Source organism: Otolemur garnettii, unplaced genomic scaffold, assembly GCF_000181295.1.
Source record: "Otolemur garnettii isolate 467f Iridium unplaced genomic scaffold, OtoGar3 scaffold00001, whole genome shotgun sequence".
NCBI lineage: Eukaryota > Metazoa > Chordata > Mammalia > Primates > Galagidae > Otolemur > Otolemur garnettii.
The window spans coordinates 71,396,583-71,417,326 of NW_003852396.1; the positions used below are offsets into that span (position 1 = coordinate 71,396,583).

The 20,744-nt window shown below is 51.9% G+C and overlaps 1 protein-coding gene across 1 annotated transcript in view; it reads left to right on the plus strand.

Annotated features, from left to right (window-relative positions):
- The first annotated feature begins 902 nt into the window (after positions 1-902).
- The window catches only part of CREB3L1 (cAMP responsive element binding protein 3 like 1), a 39,305-nt gene continuing 19,463 nt past the window's right edge, over positions 903-20,744 (plus strand). Inside the window, exon 1 of the mRNA XM_003781264.3 lies at positions 903-1,004. Within this exon, the coding sequence (XP_003781312.1) occupies positions 903-1,004 (102 nt within the window). The remainder of the gene's footprint in view (positions 1,005-20,744) is intronic.

Sequence of the window (20,744 nt, forward strand, 5' to 3'; positions counted from 1 at the left end):
TGAGAGCATATAGGGCTGGTAACTGCTCCAGCCTGGGAGTTCAGGGAAGACTTCCTGGAGGAAGAAACATGTGAGCTGAGAGAGGAGAGTTAAGAAGCTGAAAATCTCCCCAACCATCAGGGAAGATCTGTTGAGGGGGCTGTGAAATGGAATTCCCTGACTTTGGATTTGGTTCGATTCAGGCTTTAGCATAAAAGCTGGAAGAATGGAAATAACTCAGCTTCCTCACCAACTTATAGGATAGTGGTTGGTAAAGGCTTATCGAGATGCCAGTGTTCCAAGGAACACTGTTATCTGTTCCGGACGATTTGCTTTAAGCCCCTACCTTGAGCGTTTGAGAAAACTGAGAATAGGTTGCAGATGTCTCTTTAAAAGAGGAGGGATGTTTCCTCGAGCCACACCCTCTTCTCATTAATATTAAATTATCGTGAATATTGATGTGGGGGCGTGGCGCCTTGGCCAGCAGGGCTAACCAGCCAGGGGTTCCCAGTTTCGCTCAGAGGAAAGTGACAGGAGCCGTGCAGAGACAGCGGAGCTGCCAGCAGCCACCCAGTCTCGGGGGAGCGCTTAGCTCCCCCGCCCCCGGCTCCCACCCTGTCCGGGGGCTCCCCAAGCCCTCAGCCCCACCCCCCGACTCCCCATGGAAGCCAGCTGTGCCCCGGGAGGAGCAGCAGGAGGAGGAGTCGGCTAAATGCCCACCGTGCGCCCCGGGCCCCTAAGCCCAGCCCGTGCGGCTCCGCTACCCTAAGGCCCCCGCGCCCCCTACGCCCCTCCCCCGGGGCTGCGCCCCGGACCTGCCCCCCGCCCGCTTGCCAGCGCTCAGACAGGAGCTCTGGGCTGGGCGCGCCGCCGCCCTGGAGTGAGGGAAGCCTAGTCGAAGGGGGTCCCGGGAGCCGACCGCGATGGACGCGGTTTTGGAACCCTTCCCGGCCGACAGGCTGTTCCCCGGATCCAGCTTCCTGGACTTGGGGGATCTGAACGAGTCGGATTTCCTCAACAATGCGGTAAGATAAAGGGTCTCTGTTCCCATTCCACCACTCAGCGCCTCTCTTCGGCACCCCTCTTCGCGGCGCATATGGGCCCCCAGAACGACCAGACCCCACATCATTGAGCAACAGCGCGGGGCGGGGTGGGTGTCTCGGTGGAGGGTCTCCTGGAGGAACATGTGCTTAGAGCTCTGAGCTGGGCGACTAGGTTCCTAGCCACCTCCTTTAGACCTCGCGAACTGGACCTGCGTCTCTGAGCTTGAGCCAGTGCGCGCCCCTCGTGAAGGCTCAATCCGTGGATACATTGGCCTTCATCTTTTAGGGGAAAGGGACTTCGAGGCATTGGGGCCATCTGATCCTCAGATATGAGTTCAAGAGACACAAGCCCCCGCCAACGTCTTCTAGCCATTTCCCACTCTTCTAGCCGTCTCCCACTCACTCTAGGGTTCCAGGACCAGATTGGGCGCAAAGTGGCAGCGCCCTTTCCTGCGCCCCCTTTGGGCCTCAGTGACTCCGAGGCTGAATGTCCGCTGGGGGGCGCACAGGGGAGTATTCTGAGGGCCAGAGACCCGACGCCCCTGGGGGTCTAAGCCAAACCGGGTTCTTAACCAGTCCCAGAACTTAAGGGTGCTTGCCCTAGCCGCCATAGGGGCTCAGGTCAGAGACCCCCCGGGGGGCCTGAAGCTCAGGAGGTCAAGGCAGCACAGGGTGATCTCTGGGGAAGAGGAAGACCTTTCTGTCCATCCCTGTGTCTCTAGGTCGCTGCCCTCTCTCTCTGCCCCTCATGTCTCGCTGACTTTCTACATCTCCCCTCTCCCCATGTCTTCCTGTCTGTCTCTGGGCTTGTCTCTCTTTCTTTTTCTTTCTCTTCCCCTCCCTCCCTAAGGAAACGTGGCTTCTCTTCTTCCCTCCCTCCCTCTCTCAGGCTCAGCCCTAAGGCTCTGATGGGGGAGGAGCAGGGCTCAGAACTGGAGAAAATATTTGGGTTCAGAAGGGCCTGCCAAGATGAAATGTGGACTGCTTGGGGAACCTCGTGGGCGCCCCCTCTTCAGGGAGCCACCAGTTATCCATGCAACCCCTCACCCCCCACATACACATATATACACACCCTGTGGCCAAACATCTGAGGGTCTCTCCCTCCTGGGACTAAGATAAACTTGGCCAGGAAAGAGCCATATCCTTAGAGGACTTGCGCGTCTTGAACTTCCACCTGAACTGTCCCAAGACACTGGATTGATGGTGGGGAAACAAGACATGGGGGGGACAGAGCCTGAGTTAGGGAGGCAGGGAAGTGAGGTCTCCCTGTTCTCCATTAGGATCACCCTGTACCTGGTCACCTTGCACTCTGAGGAAGGCTCTTTGTTCCAGAGGGAGCACAATTCTGCAGATAGGCCAAGGGGAGAGGGCTTGTACTGGCAATGGAGAGACCTCGGTTCTAGTCCTGATTTTGCTTCCCCTGTGAGCTTGGGCTGTGACAACAGCTCTCCTGTCAGGGCCTCGGTTTCTTTGTCTGTAAAATGGAAAACGATTGGATCAAGTCTTTCTAAGAATGGTTCTGGCATAGATCCTAGGAATAAACCTAGCGAGGATCTGGGGATCTGCACACCCCTCTTGGAGTTGGTAAAAGATGTTGGTCAGACACAAAGGGGGTTGTCAAACCTCAAAGTCAAAAGGGGTAGTAGGGGCCCCCTACGAGCTTCCCTCTGTCCTTGGCAGCTCTGAGTTGGGCTTTCTTCTGAATGAACTCGGCCGCCCGCAGACTCTTCCTGCTGCTCCATTCAGCCCTGCATCCCCAGCTGCTCATCTGGGCCTTGGTCCAACACAGGAAAGGAGGCACGAACAGACAGTGGTGTCCAGCACTGGGACACTGAGTGTGGGGGAAGGGGGAAGCCCTTATGGAGAGCCTCCTGACCTCAGGCCCCTGCAAGGCCAGGTCAGGTAGGGGGAGAGGAAAGGGTGTCTAAGGGGGGACAGGAGAGTTATCCTGAACTGGAAATCAGGATATGTGGGTTGGCTGAGTTTCTGCACCAGCAAGCAGGGCAAATCAGACAAATAACTTTTCTTCTTCTGGGCCTTGGTTTCCTCATCTGAAAAATAGAGATATTAGAACCTTTCCCATAGCATTACTATAGATATTTAGTGGGAAAATTAAAAATTAACATAGCCCAATGCCTTGCATATCAGAATCGATGATTAGCTTAATTCAGGGACTAGATGGGGTGGTAATGAGAACCACTCAGCTAGGAGTTAGTTGCTGTGTGACCGTGAGCAAGTTACTTTCCTACTCCCGGGCCTCCATTTCCATGTCTAAGGTCCTTTTCAGCTGGGATCCCATACTGACCCCACTCCCAGCTCCCTTTCATCCTGCATGAGGATAGAAAAATATTTCCAGGGTTAAGCATGAGTAGGGATGACATTTGTGTGCTTCTTCATCTGGAAAATGAGGAGAAGGATATTCACCATCCTTAAAAATCCAGAGATAGGCTGGGTGCAGTGGCTCACACCAGTAATCCCAGCATTTGGGGAAGCCAAAGTGGGAGGATCACTTGAGGCCAGGAGGTGGAGACCAACTTGGGCAACATAGTAAGGCCCTAGCTCTACAAAAAAATTTCAAAACTATATTAGCCGGGAGTGGTGGCATGCATGCACTTGTAGTCCCAGCTACTCTGGAGGCTGAGGTGGAAGGATTGTTTGAGCCCAAGAGTTGGAGGTTACAGGGAGCCATTGAACTCCAGCCTGGGTGACAGAACAAGACCTTGTCTCTGAAACAAATTTTAAAAATCCAGACACAAGCCATAAAGTCACAGAGAAACATGTGCTCTGTTGTTCTATGCAAAAAAGCAAAATGTATGCACACTCTGAATACAAGTATGTAAGAAATGAGCATTCACTAGGACAGAGACTGGAGACTTGAGTGTTTAGAGGGGGCTACAGTGCTTTACTTTGTTTCTTCTGTGAGGATACCTTCAGGTTGTTGCAATCTTGTTTATGAGATTTTCAGAGATATCCCTCAGAAGAGGCTGCCCTTCCTGCCAGATGTGGGCCCTTCTCCTTGCCTCTCCCCGACTCTCCTACAGTTCCTAATGTGGTTCCCGTTGAGCTCTCTTCCTTTGTACCCAACAACCCCTCAGCCCCTTGGCATGAGTGAGAGAGGATCTGAGCTCCAAGAACTGTAATAAAGGGGCAGAGGGAAAGAAGGTCATGTCTCTGCAGACACTAAGTCTGCACACTCTTACCTCCTTCCTCTAGCTAGGTAGAAAGGACCACTCTGCCTTCCCTAGAGGGAAATGGCTTGGGATCCCAGAGAAGCCCCAGCTGGGAGGGTGTGGGGAGGAGGAGAAGGAAGAAGAGTTCTGTTGTCTCATAGGGAGCAGCAGGAAGCTGCAAGGATGTTTGCCCAGCACACATTCATTCACCTCCCAGCAGCTGGAGAGGCCAGGTGTGGAAATGACAGGGACTCGGGGACCCACCCAAGGGAAGCAGGCTTGACGGGCTAAATCTGATCACTGCTCCCCAGACCCCCAGCCTGACTTCTCCTGAGCTAACTGGGCAAGCAGAAAGCTACAACCACCCCCAGCCTTTGAGAGATTTAAGGAGATTAGAGAAATATGTGTGTTTGGGTGTTCCTATGCCTGTGGGTGGGCCTTAACACGTCCTTAAAAGGGGACGTGTGTGTGTGTGTGTGTGTGTGTGTGTGTGTGTGTTTCTGTTTAAATTCTCACCAACAGGAAAGGGGACAGAAAGGCCAAGGCACTCTGGTCTCAGAGCAGAATCCACTAGAAAAGATCTATTGAAGAAAAACTGAGGAAGGGGCCAAATCTCAGGGAGCCTATTCAGAAAGGGAACCTCCCCCAAATACCTGCTCCTCCACCAAACCATGGAGTTTGTTTTGGGCAAAGGTTGTTTTCTTTTTGTTCTTGCTTCCCCCACTGTTGAGAGAACAAGCTCTTCGAGGGAAGGGGCTATATCTGTCTTGTTCACTGCACTATCCTCAGTGCCTAGCACAGTCCTTGGCACAGAGTAGACCTCACGAACCATTGCTAAATGAATGAAAGAAGGCCAGGTCAGACTGCACAGTTTTTAGGGAAGAGGGTATTTAAGCTTGTCAGCTCCCAGCTATCAGGGTCCTGCAGCCCACACTGTATCTGAGTTCAGAAAGATGAGAGTATGGTCTCAGTGAGTTGTCATTGCCTTGAGCCATCCCCATATTGTGGCTCAGGCTCCTGCAGGCCCTAGTCTAGGCTGGCTGACCCACAGAGAATTTGAACTTGTGGCTCAGGCCTTACCCCAGAGCTCTTACCCACAGGCTCCAGGGCAGTGGTTCTCAACCTCTGGGTCACAACCCACAGGAACTGTATTAAAGGGCTGCGGCATTAGGAAGGTTGAGAACCACTGCTCTAGGGCTTCCATCTTCCCCAGTTTCTTCTTCAGATTAATCTAGGACTTTTGGGTCTATAAGCAACCAAAACCTTTTCCAGTGCTGCCACGGGGCCTTTGCACAGGCTGTTCCTATCATCCAGAATGCTTTCCCTCCAGTTCTCTCCCTCTCAGCCTTCTGGTCCCAGCTTGCGTGTCACCCCTCTTTAGAGAAGCCTCCTCAACCACCTGAAGTGGGACCCCCACCCTATTATTTTCTGTTTCAGTCCTTTGATTTCTTCGTATCTCTGCACCCAGTTTGTAGTTATCTTATTGGTTCAATTATTGAACCAATAAAATAACAGTCTATTTCCTCCATGAGAAAATGAATTGCATGAGAACAGAGACTAATCAGTTTTAAGCATTGCCAAAACCAGTACCAAGCCACAAAATGGGTGCTTGACATAGTAAAGCACTACCATAATGCAATAAGCCCCCCGAAAATCTCCATTATGGCAAATAGTAGAGCTATATTTTTATAGACTCAATGAAAAATGATACTTTTTCAGGTGGTTTGTCTTATCACAAAAAGCGGGCAGGTAAAAGCTGTGAAACCTTGCTACATGCAGTAAATCAAACTGGGAAAGCACAAGAGCACCAGGCAGTCACTTCCTTTTTTTTTTCTGAGACAGAGTCTCACTCTGTCACCCTTGGTAGAGTGCTGAGGTGTCATAGCTCATAGCAACCTCAAACTTTGGGCCCAACTGGTTATTCTATTTTTAGTAGAGACAGGGGTCTTACTCTTGCTCAGGCTAGTCTCAAACTCCTGAGCTTTAGCAATCCACCTACCTCAGCCTCCCAGAGTGCTAGGATTACAGATGTGAGCCACCACACCCAGCCAGTCACTTCTTTATCAATCCCACAAAGATAAGAATTTTACCCACTTCTATTTGAGATGTGGCCTGAGGATAGGACAGAAGCCAAGTCTTGATCATATTGTAGTGGACTTTGCTCTATTTTAAGGACTTACTATATTTGTAGAGAAAATTATTTTAGGCTGGGGCAGTCCGTACAAGGGAATGGGGAAATTATGGGGAAAAAAAGGTAAAACCACACCTAAGAGTTCAAGAAGTTCTGGCCTGGCTAGCCCTGCAGGTGGTGGGGACACTGAGTCCCACAGAAGTGCTCTCTGCACCCTGATCTGTTGTGAAGTCCTTCCAGCTTCCCTCAGCCAGCTGGTGGTTCCCTTGCTCATTCACTCATATGGCACGTCTATTCCTTCAACAACTGGGCACTGCGGAAGCACCTCTGCTGGTGCCAGGGTTGTCTGGATAAAGAAGATACACCTGGCCCTCCAGTCACACAGAGCCAAATGAGAGAGACAGAGAGGGAAACAGATAATATCAACACCAGGGTGGGCACCCTGACGAAGCAGAGCATGGTAGGAGGCTGAGCCAAGCTAGAAGAGGTCATGTAAGTTTCCTCTGCGGCCTCCTCCTCAATTTCCCCCATCCCTAGAGGGAAAGGAGTTATCAGAAGGCATTTCATCAGGGAGGACTGAGGCTGAGTCCCTTTTATTGAGCATGTATAAGCATTATTGTGCAGATGAGATAACTTAGACAACCTAGGAAGGAGAGAGACACGTTCACTCTGCTGAAGGGTTGAGTCCTATAGAGGAAGTCAAGAAGGGGAGCTGTTGTTCTGGTTGGAGCTTTGCCCTCTAGAGCAGATATCCTCAAACTATAGCCCGCGGGCCACATGCAGCCTGCCTAGGACATTTATCTGCCCCGCTGGGTGTTTTTGCCTCCACTACCTGTCTGCTTAGTAGCTGACTTGTCCCAGGGCCTGCAATCTGGCCCTCCAATGGTCTGAGGGACAGTGAACTAGCCCCATGTTTAAAAAGTCTGAGGACTCTGCTAGAGCAAGGAATCCTGATTATCAATCAGAGGGATCCTGCCTTCAGCCTTGCCCACTCTCATCCTTAGGGCACCCTGGATGCCTAAAGCTTTAGGGGCAGAGCCAGCCAGATGCTCTGGACAGGATCCCACATCCCATCCAGAGCCCTCTCATATTCAACCCAAAATACTGCTCCCCAGCCCTTACAGGGACTTGGACCTTTGCTCTTAGCAGGTCCCAGGACTCCCAAGGAGGGTCTATGTCTCCCAGCCACTGTGCTGGGCGGGAGAAGATAAAGGACTCCTCTGCTTTGTGTCTTCTCCTCCCCCATAACATGTACCTCCTGTAAGTCCTGGTACCAAGGCTGTCCCAGAACATCTCTCTCTGGACCTGGCTTGCCCTTGAACCTCCCTCAAGAAACCAGCTCCAGATGCTGGAGAACAGGCTGTTCTTCTGCAGTTCCCAGCACTCCAGGAGGCAAGAAGGAGGAGGAAGGAAGATTTGGGTGGAGTTAAGTCAAGAGCATGAGCATTACTCTGGCTGGAACTTCATGTAACCTCCTTGACCAGGCCAGGGGAAGAGTAAATGGCAGAACAATGGACCAGGATTGGGGAAACTGTAGGGCTGGGAGTGTACAGTTCAGAAAAGGCAGGAGGTGGCCCAGAACTTTGACCCTGGAAGGAACTATGTCAAAGGTATCAACTTCCTTGGAATGTCAAAGATCCTGATCCCCACAGCCTGGACACACCACATGGTCTTCAATCCAACTTTATAGCAAGAGCAATAATGGGTTTCCCTGCTGCTGGGTCCAGTGTGCCTCCTCCCCCAGCTCTCCTGGGTCAGAGCCTTCACTGCCTCTTTCTTGGCCCTTGGCTCATGGCCCAGAATCCATTTCACCCATCACAGAGAGTCTGACACATATGGCCTGGGATGTGTGGTCCGACATAACAACTGGACAGCAGCAGCCCTTTCTCCTTCCTCCCCTTCCAAAAGAATAACAGAGTGAAAGCAGCAGTGGTGTCAGGCAGGCTCCTCAGGCCTTCACGGAGAGCCAGGAGGCAGCTTTCAGCAGTGAAGAGGGGGCTCGCTTTGAAGCCCCTGCCCATGGGTTCCCTTCTGTCTGGAATGACCTCACCCCTCATCCTCATTTCACTAACATACTGTGTGATCTTGGGCAAATCACATCCCTTTCTGGGTGTTAGTCTCCTCATTGCTGAACTAGATTGAGTTCCTTGAAGGGAGAGAGTGCCAGTTAATTATTTTGACTATTCCCTGGGTGTAGCTGTAGTGACTGAGTCCCCAGGAAATGCTTATTTATTGGAAGGATAGATGATTGGATAATGGAAGGAAGGAAAGTAGGAAGGATGCAAGCAAGCAGAGGGATGGAGGGAGGAAGGGGGAGTGGAATTGAGAGGGGATAATAGAGGACTGAACCATTAGTGGATAAATAGTGGAAAAAAGCTCACTTCCACACTTATAGCTTTGAGGGTCCTCCTTTTTTTTTAATTTTGAGACAGATGGTGGGCACCTGTAATCCCAGCTACTTGGGAGGCTGAAGCAAGAGGATCACTTAAGCCCAAGAGTTTGAGGTTGCTGTGAGCTATGACAGCATACACTCTACAGTGGGCAACAAGTGAGACTCTGTCTCAGAAAAAAAAAGGATATATATAATGCATATCTATGAATTATAAATTCTTTTTTTTTTTTTTTTTTTGAGACAGAGCCTCAAGCTGTCCCCCTGGGTAGAGTGCCCTGGCATTACAGCTCACAGCAACCTCCAACTCCTGGGCTCAAGCGAGTCTCCTGCCTCCGCCTCCCAAGTAGCTGGGACCACAGGCGCCCGCCACAACGCCCGGCTATCTTTTGGTTGCAGCCATCATTGTTGTTTGGCGGGTCCGGGCTGGGGATTCGAACCTGCCACCTTAGGTGTACGTGGCTGGCACCTTAGCCGGTTGAGCTATAGGCGCCGAGCCTGAATTATAAATTCTAATAAATTAGACAACTAGGAACTACCTAGCTTAAAAACAGATCCAGTTCTGAATATCTTTGTCTCTCAAAACCACAGGGGTTTGGGGAAGAGATGATCTGTATCACCCATTCTGGGCAGATTCTGAACAGGAAAGTTCTGCGACAGGGTACCAACTGCTAGGCCCAACCTGAGCAGACATGTCAGATAGAAGATAATGGGACCAGCACAGCAAGCCATGCCTGAGAGGTGTGGCTTTAGCATGGCTCAGACCGGATCCAGTCCTGGCTCTTACCACTTGTCACCAATTTGAGGTTGGGCAAGTGCTTTAACCTCTTCAAGCTCATTCTTCTCACCCATGGAGTAGGTAGGGACAATGGTAAAACGTAACAGTTCTTAGGAGGATTCAATTAGAAATTCTTGCAGAGGGCCTGCCACAGGACCTGGCATAGAAGCAATAGTTTCTGCTCCTGTTTTTATTCTCACTGTTGTTGTCATTGCCTGTAAGGAGGATCCTCTGCATGGGACAGCCCTTGGAGGAATGTCCCGCCTTGTCCTGCCCTGCTGAGCCCTGATCATAGGAATTTTATTTTTCTCTCTGTCTCACCTCTCTAAAGATGGAAGGTTCTTTCCTTTGAGTAAAGCCAAAAAACCTCAGTCCCCTTCTCAGAGTTCTGTCTCTCCGGCCATCAGGAAAAAAAATATCCAGGGCAGGAACAAAACCAGAGCCTTGGGCATAACACCAGTGAAGACTTTATCTGGCTTGTATTAGGTGCTGGGATGGGGCAGCAGGCTCATTCTTTCAGCAACCAGTGTTGTTAATAACTTTTTTTTTTTAATTTTTCTGCAGTTTTTGGCCAGGGGACGGGTTTGAACCCACCACCTCCTGTATATGGAGTCAGCACCCTACTCCCTTGAGCCACAGGCACTTCCCTGCAACCAGTGTTGTTATGGGTGCCTAAGAACATGAGCTATGTAATCACAGCTTGGGTTCAAGTCCTGGTTCAACAACTTGCTAGCTGAATGAACTCGGGCAAAGTACTTAATTTCTCTGTGCCTCAGCTTCTTATCTTTAAAGTGAGGGCACTAACACTCTTTATCTTCTGAAGCTTAATGAGATACTACATGCAAGGAACTAGAAGAGTGGATGGCTCATAAACAGTAGCTATTATTATTATCATTACTACTAGGCGTAGTATATGTTATTAGACACTGTGTGATGACCTACAGAGGGTTCAAGGATAAAATCTGTCCTAGGTCCTATACCAAGAATGTTTACGTTTAGGAGGAGAGATGGATCCCACTGTGCATAATGAGAGTTCAAGGCATATTAACCAATGACCTAACAGTAGGTATGTGCTGTGGTGGTACAGAGAAGGGGAGGACTCTTCCAAGCTATGTGGTCAGGTACACCTTCCTGGAGGAAATAGCATTGAAGTTGGGCCTTCAAGGATGGGAAGAAGCTCAGCACCTGTAGCTCAAGCGGCTAAGGCACCAGCCACATAGAACAAAGCTGGCGAGTTTGAATCCAGCCTGGGCCTGCCAAATAGCAATAACAACTATAACCAAAAAATAGCCGGGCGTTGTGGCAAGTGCATGTAGTCCCAGCTACTTGAGAGGCTGAGGCAAGAGAATCACTTAAGCCCAGGGATTGGAAGTTGCTGTAAGCTGTGATGTCACAGCACTCTACCCAGGGCAACAGCTTGAGGCTCTGTCTCAAAAAAAAAGACGGGAAGAGTTAGACGGAAGAGATAAAGGACAGAGGCATGCCAGGCATGGGGATAGTATAAGCAAAAGTCCTGTGGCAATAAAGCTTACAGCAGGTTTAAGGAAAAGGGACTGCTCAGTCCAACTAGGCAAGAGGAAAGAAGAAAATGAAGAGGCTTCAGCTGTAGTGGTGAGTGGAGATCTATTGATGACAGACTTGAATACCATGTTAGGGAGCTGGCAATTTTTTCTGCAGGCAGGAGGGAGTTAATGATAGCTCTGAGCTGGACAAGGTGGTGTCTGTCCCCAGCTCCTCTCAGTGGGGGGAGGTCTAGAGTCCCTTAGGAGGATCTTGGCTATCAGCCTGTCTGGAAGATCAGGGACTCTCCTCCAAGGGAGAGAGACTTACGTGAGCCCTCCCTGAGCCCAGGGCAGCCTGAGGCAACAGCTGACCCCAGGTCCGTTCTCTCCTCTGACTTCCAACTCTTCCCCTGATGTGACTCTCGTGCTGGACCAGGAGTACCAGTTCCCTTCTGGCTCTTTCATCCCCAGCACTAGGGCCAGGCTGGCCTAGGGAGACCCAAGGCAACTCCACCCTTGCAGAGGGACAGTCTGTTCTTCTTTGGGGCTGGGAACTCCATCCTGAACCATGTCCTGCCTCCTGGCCCAACCCCAGAACCCTAATGGGTTTCCCCAACCCCTACAATAGCTCAGAACCCTCCACCATCAGACAAAGTATGTCCCTATTAACCCCAGCTGCCCAGAAGGACCTGAACCCTTCTCCTCAGCCCAGTTCAGCATGTTATCCCATTCCTCTGCCTTCCTACCATCAGCTGGGACAAGATGCCCAGTGCCCCTCTCGCCATCCTCTTGGAGAGGAGGCCCAGCCCTGCCCTCTGCCGCCCCAAAGACTTCACCCCTTTCTCTCCAGGGCTGCAAATCAGTTCCACATTTGGGATCTGGCATGCACTATCTGCTCAGAGCCCTCCCTCCCAGTTAGCGCCCATCTCCCTCCACCCCACACGTCAGCCATAGGGTCTGCAGTAGGGGAAGGGCTCCTGCCTCTCACAGCCCCTTCAGAGGACGGAGAGGGGGCTGGACTGTGGCAAGGTACCAGTGGCACAATGGACAGGAGGCGTCCTAGAAAGAGATGAAAGAAGTGCCGGGTATGGGGTGGAGGCTGAGCTTGAGCAGGCCTTTGAGGGGATGAAGGCTTGGGGGGTGGTGAGGGAAGGAGCGAGGTAGTTCCCAGCTCAGCACATTCCTGAGACATCTGGACGAGCTGGAAGGTTCCCAGCTGGCCTGCACGGGCTGTGGCTCCAGCTTCTCCACTCTGTGATGTCAGGACCCAGCACTCCCCTTCTCTTCTCACTCGCCTCAGGTCCACTTGAGGCTGAGTGCTGGGGTCTCCTCCCAGATCCCTTGCCCTCAGTGAGCAGGAAAGAGGTCCCTGGGTGATGGAGGAAAACGCCAGCTGCTGTGGAGGTGGGCCTGGGCTCTGCAAGAGGAGGCAGACACTGAAGACCTAGGGGTTTGCACATCTGATTGGCTCAAGAAAATTGTTCCTTTGGGTGGCTGCCAGTCCCTCTCTCCCCCTTAGAGATAGAGGCAAATGAATGAGTCCGAAGTACCTGCTCACCTTGAGCTGTGTGAATCTAGGCAAATTCCTCCCATTCCAGCTCTCACTTTTCCTCATCTGCAATAATAATAATAATGATAATAACAATAGCTACATTTAATGAGAGCCTTCTATATGCCCTGCATTGTATAAAATACTTTACAAATGTTATATCATTTAATCCTCACAGCAACCTGGTGGGGGTACTCCCATTTTACAGTTGAGACTGGTGCTCAGAGGGATTAAGTGACTTTCCTGAAGGCTACACAATATATAGCAAAGCCAGGATTAGACCCAGGCCTGTCTGTCTCCCTCATTTGTAACCACTGAACTACACTGCTTCTGCAAATAAGAGGGGGTGGACCTAATGATGCCAAAATTCCTTTCAGCTCCCAAAGTGTCATGATTTCTTTTGGCCACCATGGGTCTCTTCAAGAAGGGTAAGGGCAGCTATTAGTCACACATGGGTGGGGGAGGAGGGCAGAGGCAGCTGGCTTTGAAGCTTCGGGTGGATCAGGAGTCTTTGGAGGCCCCTCCTATGAAGGTCCTGAGAGACCAGACCCCAGGGGTTGGAGTCAAAGCCTGATTCCCATCTGAGCCCAGGGGTCCCACACACCTTCCCTGAAAGAAGGGAGTAAATAAGGAGAATACCATTCCTTCCAAAAATAAAACCTGAGGACAATTCAGACAGGCTGGGACCGCTGAAGAAGCCAGAGCTGAATGCTGTGTGCACTGAGCAAAGGGAAGAGGCCAGGGGAATTCTCGCCAGAGCGAGGCAGTAGGCTCCAGCCAGGCAGGGCCTTCCAGCTGGCCAGGGCCCAGGAGAGCAGCTCTGGCTGGTTGGCCACTGGGTTCCATTTATACTCTTAAAGCCTGACCTAAGCCTGGCAGCAGCTCCTCAAGCACTGAGTAGAGTCTGTGTTCCCCAGGTACATAGTCTGGCTGGGGCTTAAGAACCAAGAGATCTCAGAGAATAGCCTGAAGAATGGGTACAGTGGCCCCACTAGGGAGGAGCTGAGGGAAGGAGTCCAGGCGCATGGAAATTCTGCCTGGAGCAGAAGCAAGCTGGCATCCAAGCTGAATTCAGGACAGTCATTCCTGGAGGCTCTGCTGCGGAGAAAAGGGCCTCAGTCCATTAGCTCACTCACATACTCCTTCATTCACCCACTCAGTCAGTCACTGCAAGTATCTGAGTACCTACTGTGTGCTGGGACTGATGCTAGGCTTTGGAGCTATGGGCAAGAATAGAGAGGCAACATGGCTGAATCTTTTCAAGCTACCCTATGAAACTTGGACGCTATACTAAGGGCAGAGGAAGTCATTGATGGCTACTGAGCAGGAAAATGACATAGTCACTTCCAGGTTTTGGAAGATCCTTCTTGGTGCAAGGTGGAAGATGTCCTGGAAAGGTATCAGAGTTCAAGACTTGGAACTACCATCATAATTGAGGTAGACACACCACTAGCCAGAAAGCCTTCTAAGACCAGGCATTAGGCCTTGTTCATTACCTTATCCACAGGTCTGGGCACACGGTAGGTGCTCAGTAAATACTAAATGAATGCATGAATGATAAATAAATGAATGTGACTGGACGCCCTTATTCTCCAGAAGCCCCTGGTGCCAGCCCTGGCACTTGGTTTCCAGTGTCCTAAGCTGTCCCATAGGGATCCTCTGGCCACTACCTGTGGACCAACATCTCTAGCAGCCAGACCATAGGCTGCTGTGCCCTTGGTGGTGCCAGACATAGCTAATCCCAGTCCAGAGCGGCGGCACTCTCTGCCATCTCTTCCTCCTGCCCAGACACTGCCTGGCGCCTGCCCCAGGGTTGGGCCACCGCACAGGGGCCGCCTGGTCAGAAGATGCCAGGGGCTGGCCAGGAAACTGAGGGACCAGTGGCCTGACCAGGGGAGGGTTACCGGTGTCAGGAAAGGAAACTGGAGGTCCAGATTAAGAGAACCGGGGCTGCAGAAAATATACATGATACACACCACACCCTTCCCAGAACCCTACTCTGTACAGAAGCAGCCTGTGACAGGCGCCAGACTGCCTTGTCTTCTTTCTCTTCCTTTCTCCAGAACACACTGGCACAGAAAGCTCAATCCCAGGCCAGGTGTAGTGGCTTATGCCTGTAATCCTAGAAATTTGGGAGGCTGAAAAGGGGGGATTGCTCGAGGCCAGGGGTTTGAGATCTGCCTAAGCAATATAGCAAGACTTGTCTGTCTAAAAACCAGCCAGGAATGATGGCGTGTGCCACCAGCTACTTCAGAGGCTGAGGCAGGAGGATCACTTGAGCCCAGGAGTTGGAGGTTGCAGTGAACTAAGATGACACTGCTGCACTCTAGCCCAGACAATAGAGTGAGGCTATGGCTGAAAAAGAAAAGAAAAGAAAAGCTCAGTCCCCTGATGGCCCCTCCTCCAGTCCCTGTCTCAATGTCTCAGCCCCGTGCAAACCCAGGGCTTCCAAATCTCCCTCACTGGGGCTCATATGACTCAGTCATCTCAGGCACATGGCTTGATGAAGTCAACATTTAGTTCTGTGGTCGTGTGAGATGTTTGTGTTTGTTTTTTTTTTTTTTTTTTTTTTTTTTGAGACCGAGCCTCAAGCTATCCCCCTGGGTAGAGCACAGTGGCATCACAGCTCACAGCAACCTCCAACTCCTGGGCTCAAGCGAGTCACCTGCCTCAGCCTCCCAAGTAGCTGGGACTACAGGTGCCCACCAGCGACGCCCGGCCATTTTTTGGTTGCAGCCATCATTGTTGTTTGGCGGGCCCAGGCTGGGGATTCGAACCCGCCACCTTAGGTTTACATGGCTGGCGCCTTAGCCGCTTGAGCCACAGGCACCGAGCCAGATGTTTGTGTTTGTATGAGAATGTGCATGACCGTTTGAGCCCAAGACTGGGGCAACTGCATGTGTGTGTGTGTTTGTGTGAGTCAGTGTCTGTCTGATCACACCTGATAAGTGTGTCCTCGTCGGGTTCTGCCTAACAGTGTCAGGTGTGTTAGTGTGACAGCCTCTGTGTAAGGCTGTACATGGAATTGTCTGAACCTGTCCATAGGTGTGCGTATCTTTCACTGTGGTGTCAGCGAGGTAATCTTGCCCTGTATGAGAAGGAACCTTTCAGCCTATGTCTGTGTAGCATGTGCACACGCATGCACGCACACACAGAAGCATTTCTGCTTATTTGGACTTGGGCTCTGTGGGGGGAAAATATGAAACCTCAGCAGCCGCCTTCCCTGGGCCTGTGGGGAGCGGGAGATGAGGGTGAGGTTGGGTTTGGAACAACACGCTCCCCTTAACCCCCATGCCTTGCCAGGAAGCCTCGGGGAGGGGCTGGCTCCAGGGACCAGGAAAACTGCCTTCACTCCTTCCAGTCCCCAGAGAACCAGAGCTCTGAGGACTAATTCACTTCACCTGCCCCTGCCACCCCTGCTTCAATAGGGACACAGACTGCGACAGAAAAGGAAAATGAGGTCCTGGAGGAGACACCCCCTGCCCCAGGCCAGGTCTTAGAGCAGAGCTGGGTCTTGACCTGGGGACTCTGTAATTTGAGTCCAGTGTTTTTCCCCCCTTCACAATATGGCCTTAGAGTCTCTGGGAAGGCAAGTCCTGAGGCTCTTAGGTCTCCCGAATAATAGATGGCAATGCTTAAGCACAGAAAAAGTGTGCGGCTAATGGAGACCCCAGGGCCCCCCTCCCCTGTCTGCTCTCTCTTGACCCTACTCCCCTTCTGGGCACAGCAGTGACTCAGACTGGTAGCCCTTCATCTTGAGATGGGGGCAATTTTCTAGTGACCACGAGGCAAGTAACTGTCCGGGAATGTATGGGTCAGTGTGTGTGTTGGGGGGGAGGTGTCCTGTGGGCCCAGCTTGCGGGGGAAGGACAGGGGGAAATGTGAGAGGACTCTCCTCCCATTCTCCCAGAGCTCACTCTCTTGGAAGGAATGTCCGGGCTCAGGATTCCCCCCACCCCTTATCCCACAGCTCAGCCTGGACCCACTCTGGTCTCCTCCCTCCTTTCTCCAGCACAGACTGAACCAGCCTGGGCTGGGGGAAGGGCAGAAGCCGGGGAGCCAGGGACCTGAGGGAAGGGGTGCGCTGAGTCCGCTTTGGGTCGGGAGAGACCCTTTTCCTCCATACCATCCTGCCAACAGGCCGCTGCGCCCCCAGAGATTTACCCTCTTTCTGCCCTGAACCCAGTGACGGACTTAGGGAAGGGTACAAGGGGATCCTGAGCAGTCCTATCACCGCCCCGGGAGTGTGCCCTCCCCGCCACCAGGGACAGAGACCCCGCAGCATCGTCAAGGCGCCCTGTGATAGGATTATTCGAGGAGGGGAGGAAGGAGTTGAGCTGTAAGAGGCGCGAGGGGACTTAAGAATTTGGGCCCGCCCGCCCTCCCTTTGAGTAGGGAACGTCGTCGGAGACCCTCCCTATCCACTGCTGGGGGGGAGTGGGGGGTGGGACCAAACTACTGATAAGAGTCTTAGGACACCCTGGGAATGCCGGGCCATATCTGCTGCTGCTGCAGACTCAGAAAGAGCCACAGGCCGGATCCCTGTGCCCCGTGCGCTCCACTACTGCGGGACAGTCCGCGCAAATCAGAGACCCGCCTCCGCGCGAGCCCTGCACTCCTCGGGTGCCCGCCCCGCCGCCTCGGGCGGCTGCCCGCAGCCTCTTTCCATTGGCCAAGATCTCAGCAGCTTCCACCAATGAGCAGGCCTCATTCCGGCGAGGGCGGCCCCAAGAGCGCCCGGGTTAACCTTTGGTGGGCCAAGCTAGGCACTCAGCACCCGCATCCTCTGAAATTAAAGGGTAGGAGGTGAGGCCTGGCTCCAAGAGCAGCTGCAGCCAAGAGGAGGGCTACACCGGTCTGAGAGCCGGCAAGTCCGGGACCTCTCCTCCTAGAGAGTGGAGCCGCCGGCGGCTGCGCGTGGCAGCCGAGAAGGAGCTTATATTGGCACTACTATAGGAAAAAGTCTTTAACGAGGAGGGAAACAAATCATAATATTTCCTTCTCTGGCTTCCTACCTCCGTTGCCTGGAAAGGCACCGCCGTAGAACGCTCACCCCCAGTAGAATCCTACGCCCTCAGAACGTCAACACATGACCCTTGCCCTCTGTGGACCCCAGGCAGCTGGCCTCCCCCGCCCTCATTTCCATCTGATAATTTAAACCCGCACTTTTTGTTTGTGAACTGGAGGGAGGGTTGAGGGCTGGGTGTAGTGGGATGGGACAGGGATGGACAGAGGACCGTGTTGGAGCTGAGGAGGTCTGAGGTCTCCAGAGTGGGTTTTTCAGGGACGCAGGGAGGTGGGGACAGAGAAAGGAGAGGCCAAGAAACTGTTGCACATCCCACTGCAGCCCCAGCGCTGCGGAGAACGCCCTCGACATCACCCACTCACATCGTGACCCCGAGTAAATAACCCTCTTTCGACGTGAGTTTTCTCATTAGCAAATGGGGGTGGGGTGAGGGAACCATAAGCTTCCTCAGGTTCCTTCTCCACTAAATTGATAGTATAACCATAACTGAGCAACTGAGAGGCCAGGCATCTGATGGAAGTGGGGCTACAAAGCTCTCCAAGGGGAGTCCCTGGTGGCAGTGTTCCCATGAAGGAGAGGTGGGCCTGAGAGTGACAGACGTGCCCATTGTCCACTGGCAATGAGGAAGACCTGAGCAAGAAGGACCCGGAATATCTGTGTCTCCTCCACCCCCACCCTGCCTGCCCCTTGGCCGCCCTCCCCTTCCACTTGGCTCCCACTGCTCTGGAAGCTCCATCCTGCTGGGCTTTGGCTGCTGTTTCTAGCAGGTGGGGTGGGGGCTGTTCACAAAAGGGAGCCAACTGAGCTCCCTTAGCAGTTTCCTGTGGGCACCCAAACAGGGTCTCTGAGAAGAACTTGATTCATCTGCCTGCAGCCAAGGCCTTCAGGACCCCAGCCCAGACGGGAGGAAGAGTCTCTCCTCTCCCAGGCCCCTGAAGGGTCTTGGCAAACCGTTATCGCCTGAGAAGCAGCTGCTGGAGAAACCTTAGCATCTGACTCACCGGGCTCCCTCCTCCTCACAGCCCCCTCCCTCTGGGCCCCATACCAGACCTCTGAGAGACCCTAAGGGAAGATCCGGGAGGAAGCGCCCCCAGCTGGGCCAGCCCTCCCTCTGTGGAAGGTGTGGCTGGCAGAGCCCTGGCTTGTCTGGTTGGGTGGCTGGGAGGCTTTTGACCCTGTCAATGGCTTCTATCTGGGATCACAGTTATTCTCAGGAACTTGCTCAGCTGAAGCCTCTGACATCCTGATTCTGCCTCTGCATTAATGGCCAATTGATAGCCTCTTGGGTACAATGCCCTGTCCCTCTTTCACCAGTATTTTTGAACATCTGTCATGAGCCAGGGCTGGGACCCAGCAGGTGAACAAGGTACAGACCCTGTCCCAGAGAGTTGATAGTCTGGCAAACAAGCAATTACCACATAGGGAAATATCTGCCGCGGTTGGGCAAGGATTGGGCAGTGAAGAATGTTGAATGACTCTCTGCTCAGTAGCTCCCTGGGCCTCAATTTCCCTGCCTGTCAAATGCAACTTCCTTATCTTGTTGGGTAACTATGATGATTAAATGAAATGATACATATGAGAACATTTTAGAAGGTTAAAATCACAACAAAAACATAGGATGCCCAGGCTCGGCGCCTGTGGCTCAAGTGGCTAAGGCACCAGCCACATACACCTAAGGTGGTGGGTTCGAATCCAGCCCGGGCCCACCAAACAACAATGATGGCTGCAACCAAAAAATAGCCAGGCATTGTGGTGGGCGCCTGTGGTCCCAGCTACTTGGCTGAGGCAGGAGACTCGCTTGAGCCCATGAGTTGGAGGTTGCTGTGAGCTGTGATGCTACAGCACTCTACCCAGGGGGATAGCTTGAGGCTCTGTCTCAAAAAATAAAAAAAAAAAAAAAATAGGATGCCAGCTACTCCAGAGGCTGAGGCAAGAGAATCACCTAAGCCCAGGAGTTGCTGTGAGCTGTGACACCACAACACTCTACTGAGGGCAATAAAGTGAGACTCTGTCTCTAAAAAAAAAAAAGTAAGATGATGGTTATGATTTATGGCACATTGGGAAATGGGAACAGTACCCTTGTCAATGGGGTCTCTGAGCTCATTTTGTCCTGGTTCTCTGATCAGGCTTTGGAGGGAAGGCCAAACCACCTCCCCGCATTGTTTCCAAGCTCAGCTCAGGCCCAGAGCTTAGAGGCAGCAATTTTCTTTCTTCCTTTCTTTCTTTCTTTCTTTCTTTCTTTCTTTTTTTCTTTCTTTTTTTCAAGAGACAAAGTTTCACTTTATTGCCCTTGGTAGAGTGTCATAGAGTCACAACTCACAGCAACCTCCAGCTCCTGGACTCAGGCAATTCTCTTGCCTCAGTCTCCCGAGCAGCTGGGAACTACAGGTGCCTGCCATAACACCCGGCTATTTTTTGTTGCAATTTGGCCGGGATTGGGCTCAAACCCACCATCCTCTGTATATGGGACCAGTGCCCTACACACTGAGCCACAGGTGCGCCCAGAGGCAGCAGTTTTCATAATAACAATAGCTAACAATAATCAGGCACTCACTATACTCACTGTTGTAAGTGTTTTCTATGTGCAGTATTTACTCATTTTATCCTCATAAGCCTATGAGGTGAGTACTGTGCATCTAAGAAATATTCAATTCACATGACCATACTGTGAGTTAGGAACTATTACTTCCCCCTTACAAATGAAGAAACTGAGGCACAGACAAGTTATGTAACTCAGCAAGTAATAAAGCTAGGAGTCAAAAACAATCTATGTAACTCCAGAACTTGTGCTTCTTCCCTGTTCCCTGTGACAGACTCACATGGCCCCAAACCTTATTCTCAGATGGAAGGCTTCTCTGCTCACCCTGTCTACACTGAGACAGGCTCCTAAGATTCCAGGCCAGAAAAAGCCAAGCCCTTAATCACTCACCAGTGGTGGTTCCCATCCCACCCCATCTCTTGCAATTCACCAGCAAATTCACAATGAATGAACATTGATAACATTTTACATGCTTATAATTTCTCAGAGGGAAAAAATAACTTACAAGCACCTACTATATGTCAACTACTGGAGTGCTTTATTAATGATAAGCAGTAGTGTTTGTTGAATAATTATTATGTGGCTCGGCGCCTATAGCTCAACCGGCTAAGGTGCCAGCCACGTACACCTAAGGTGGC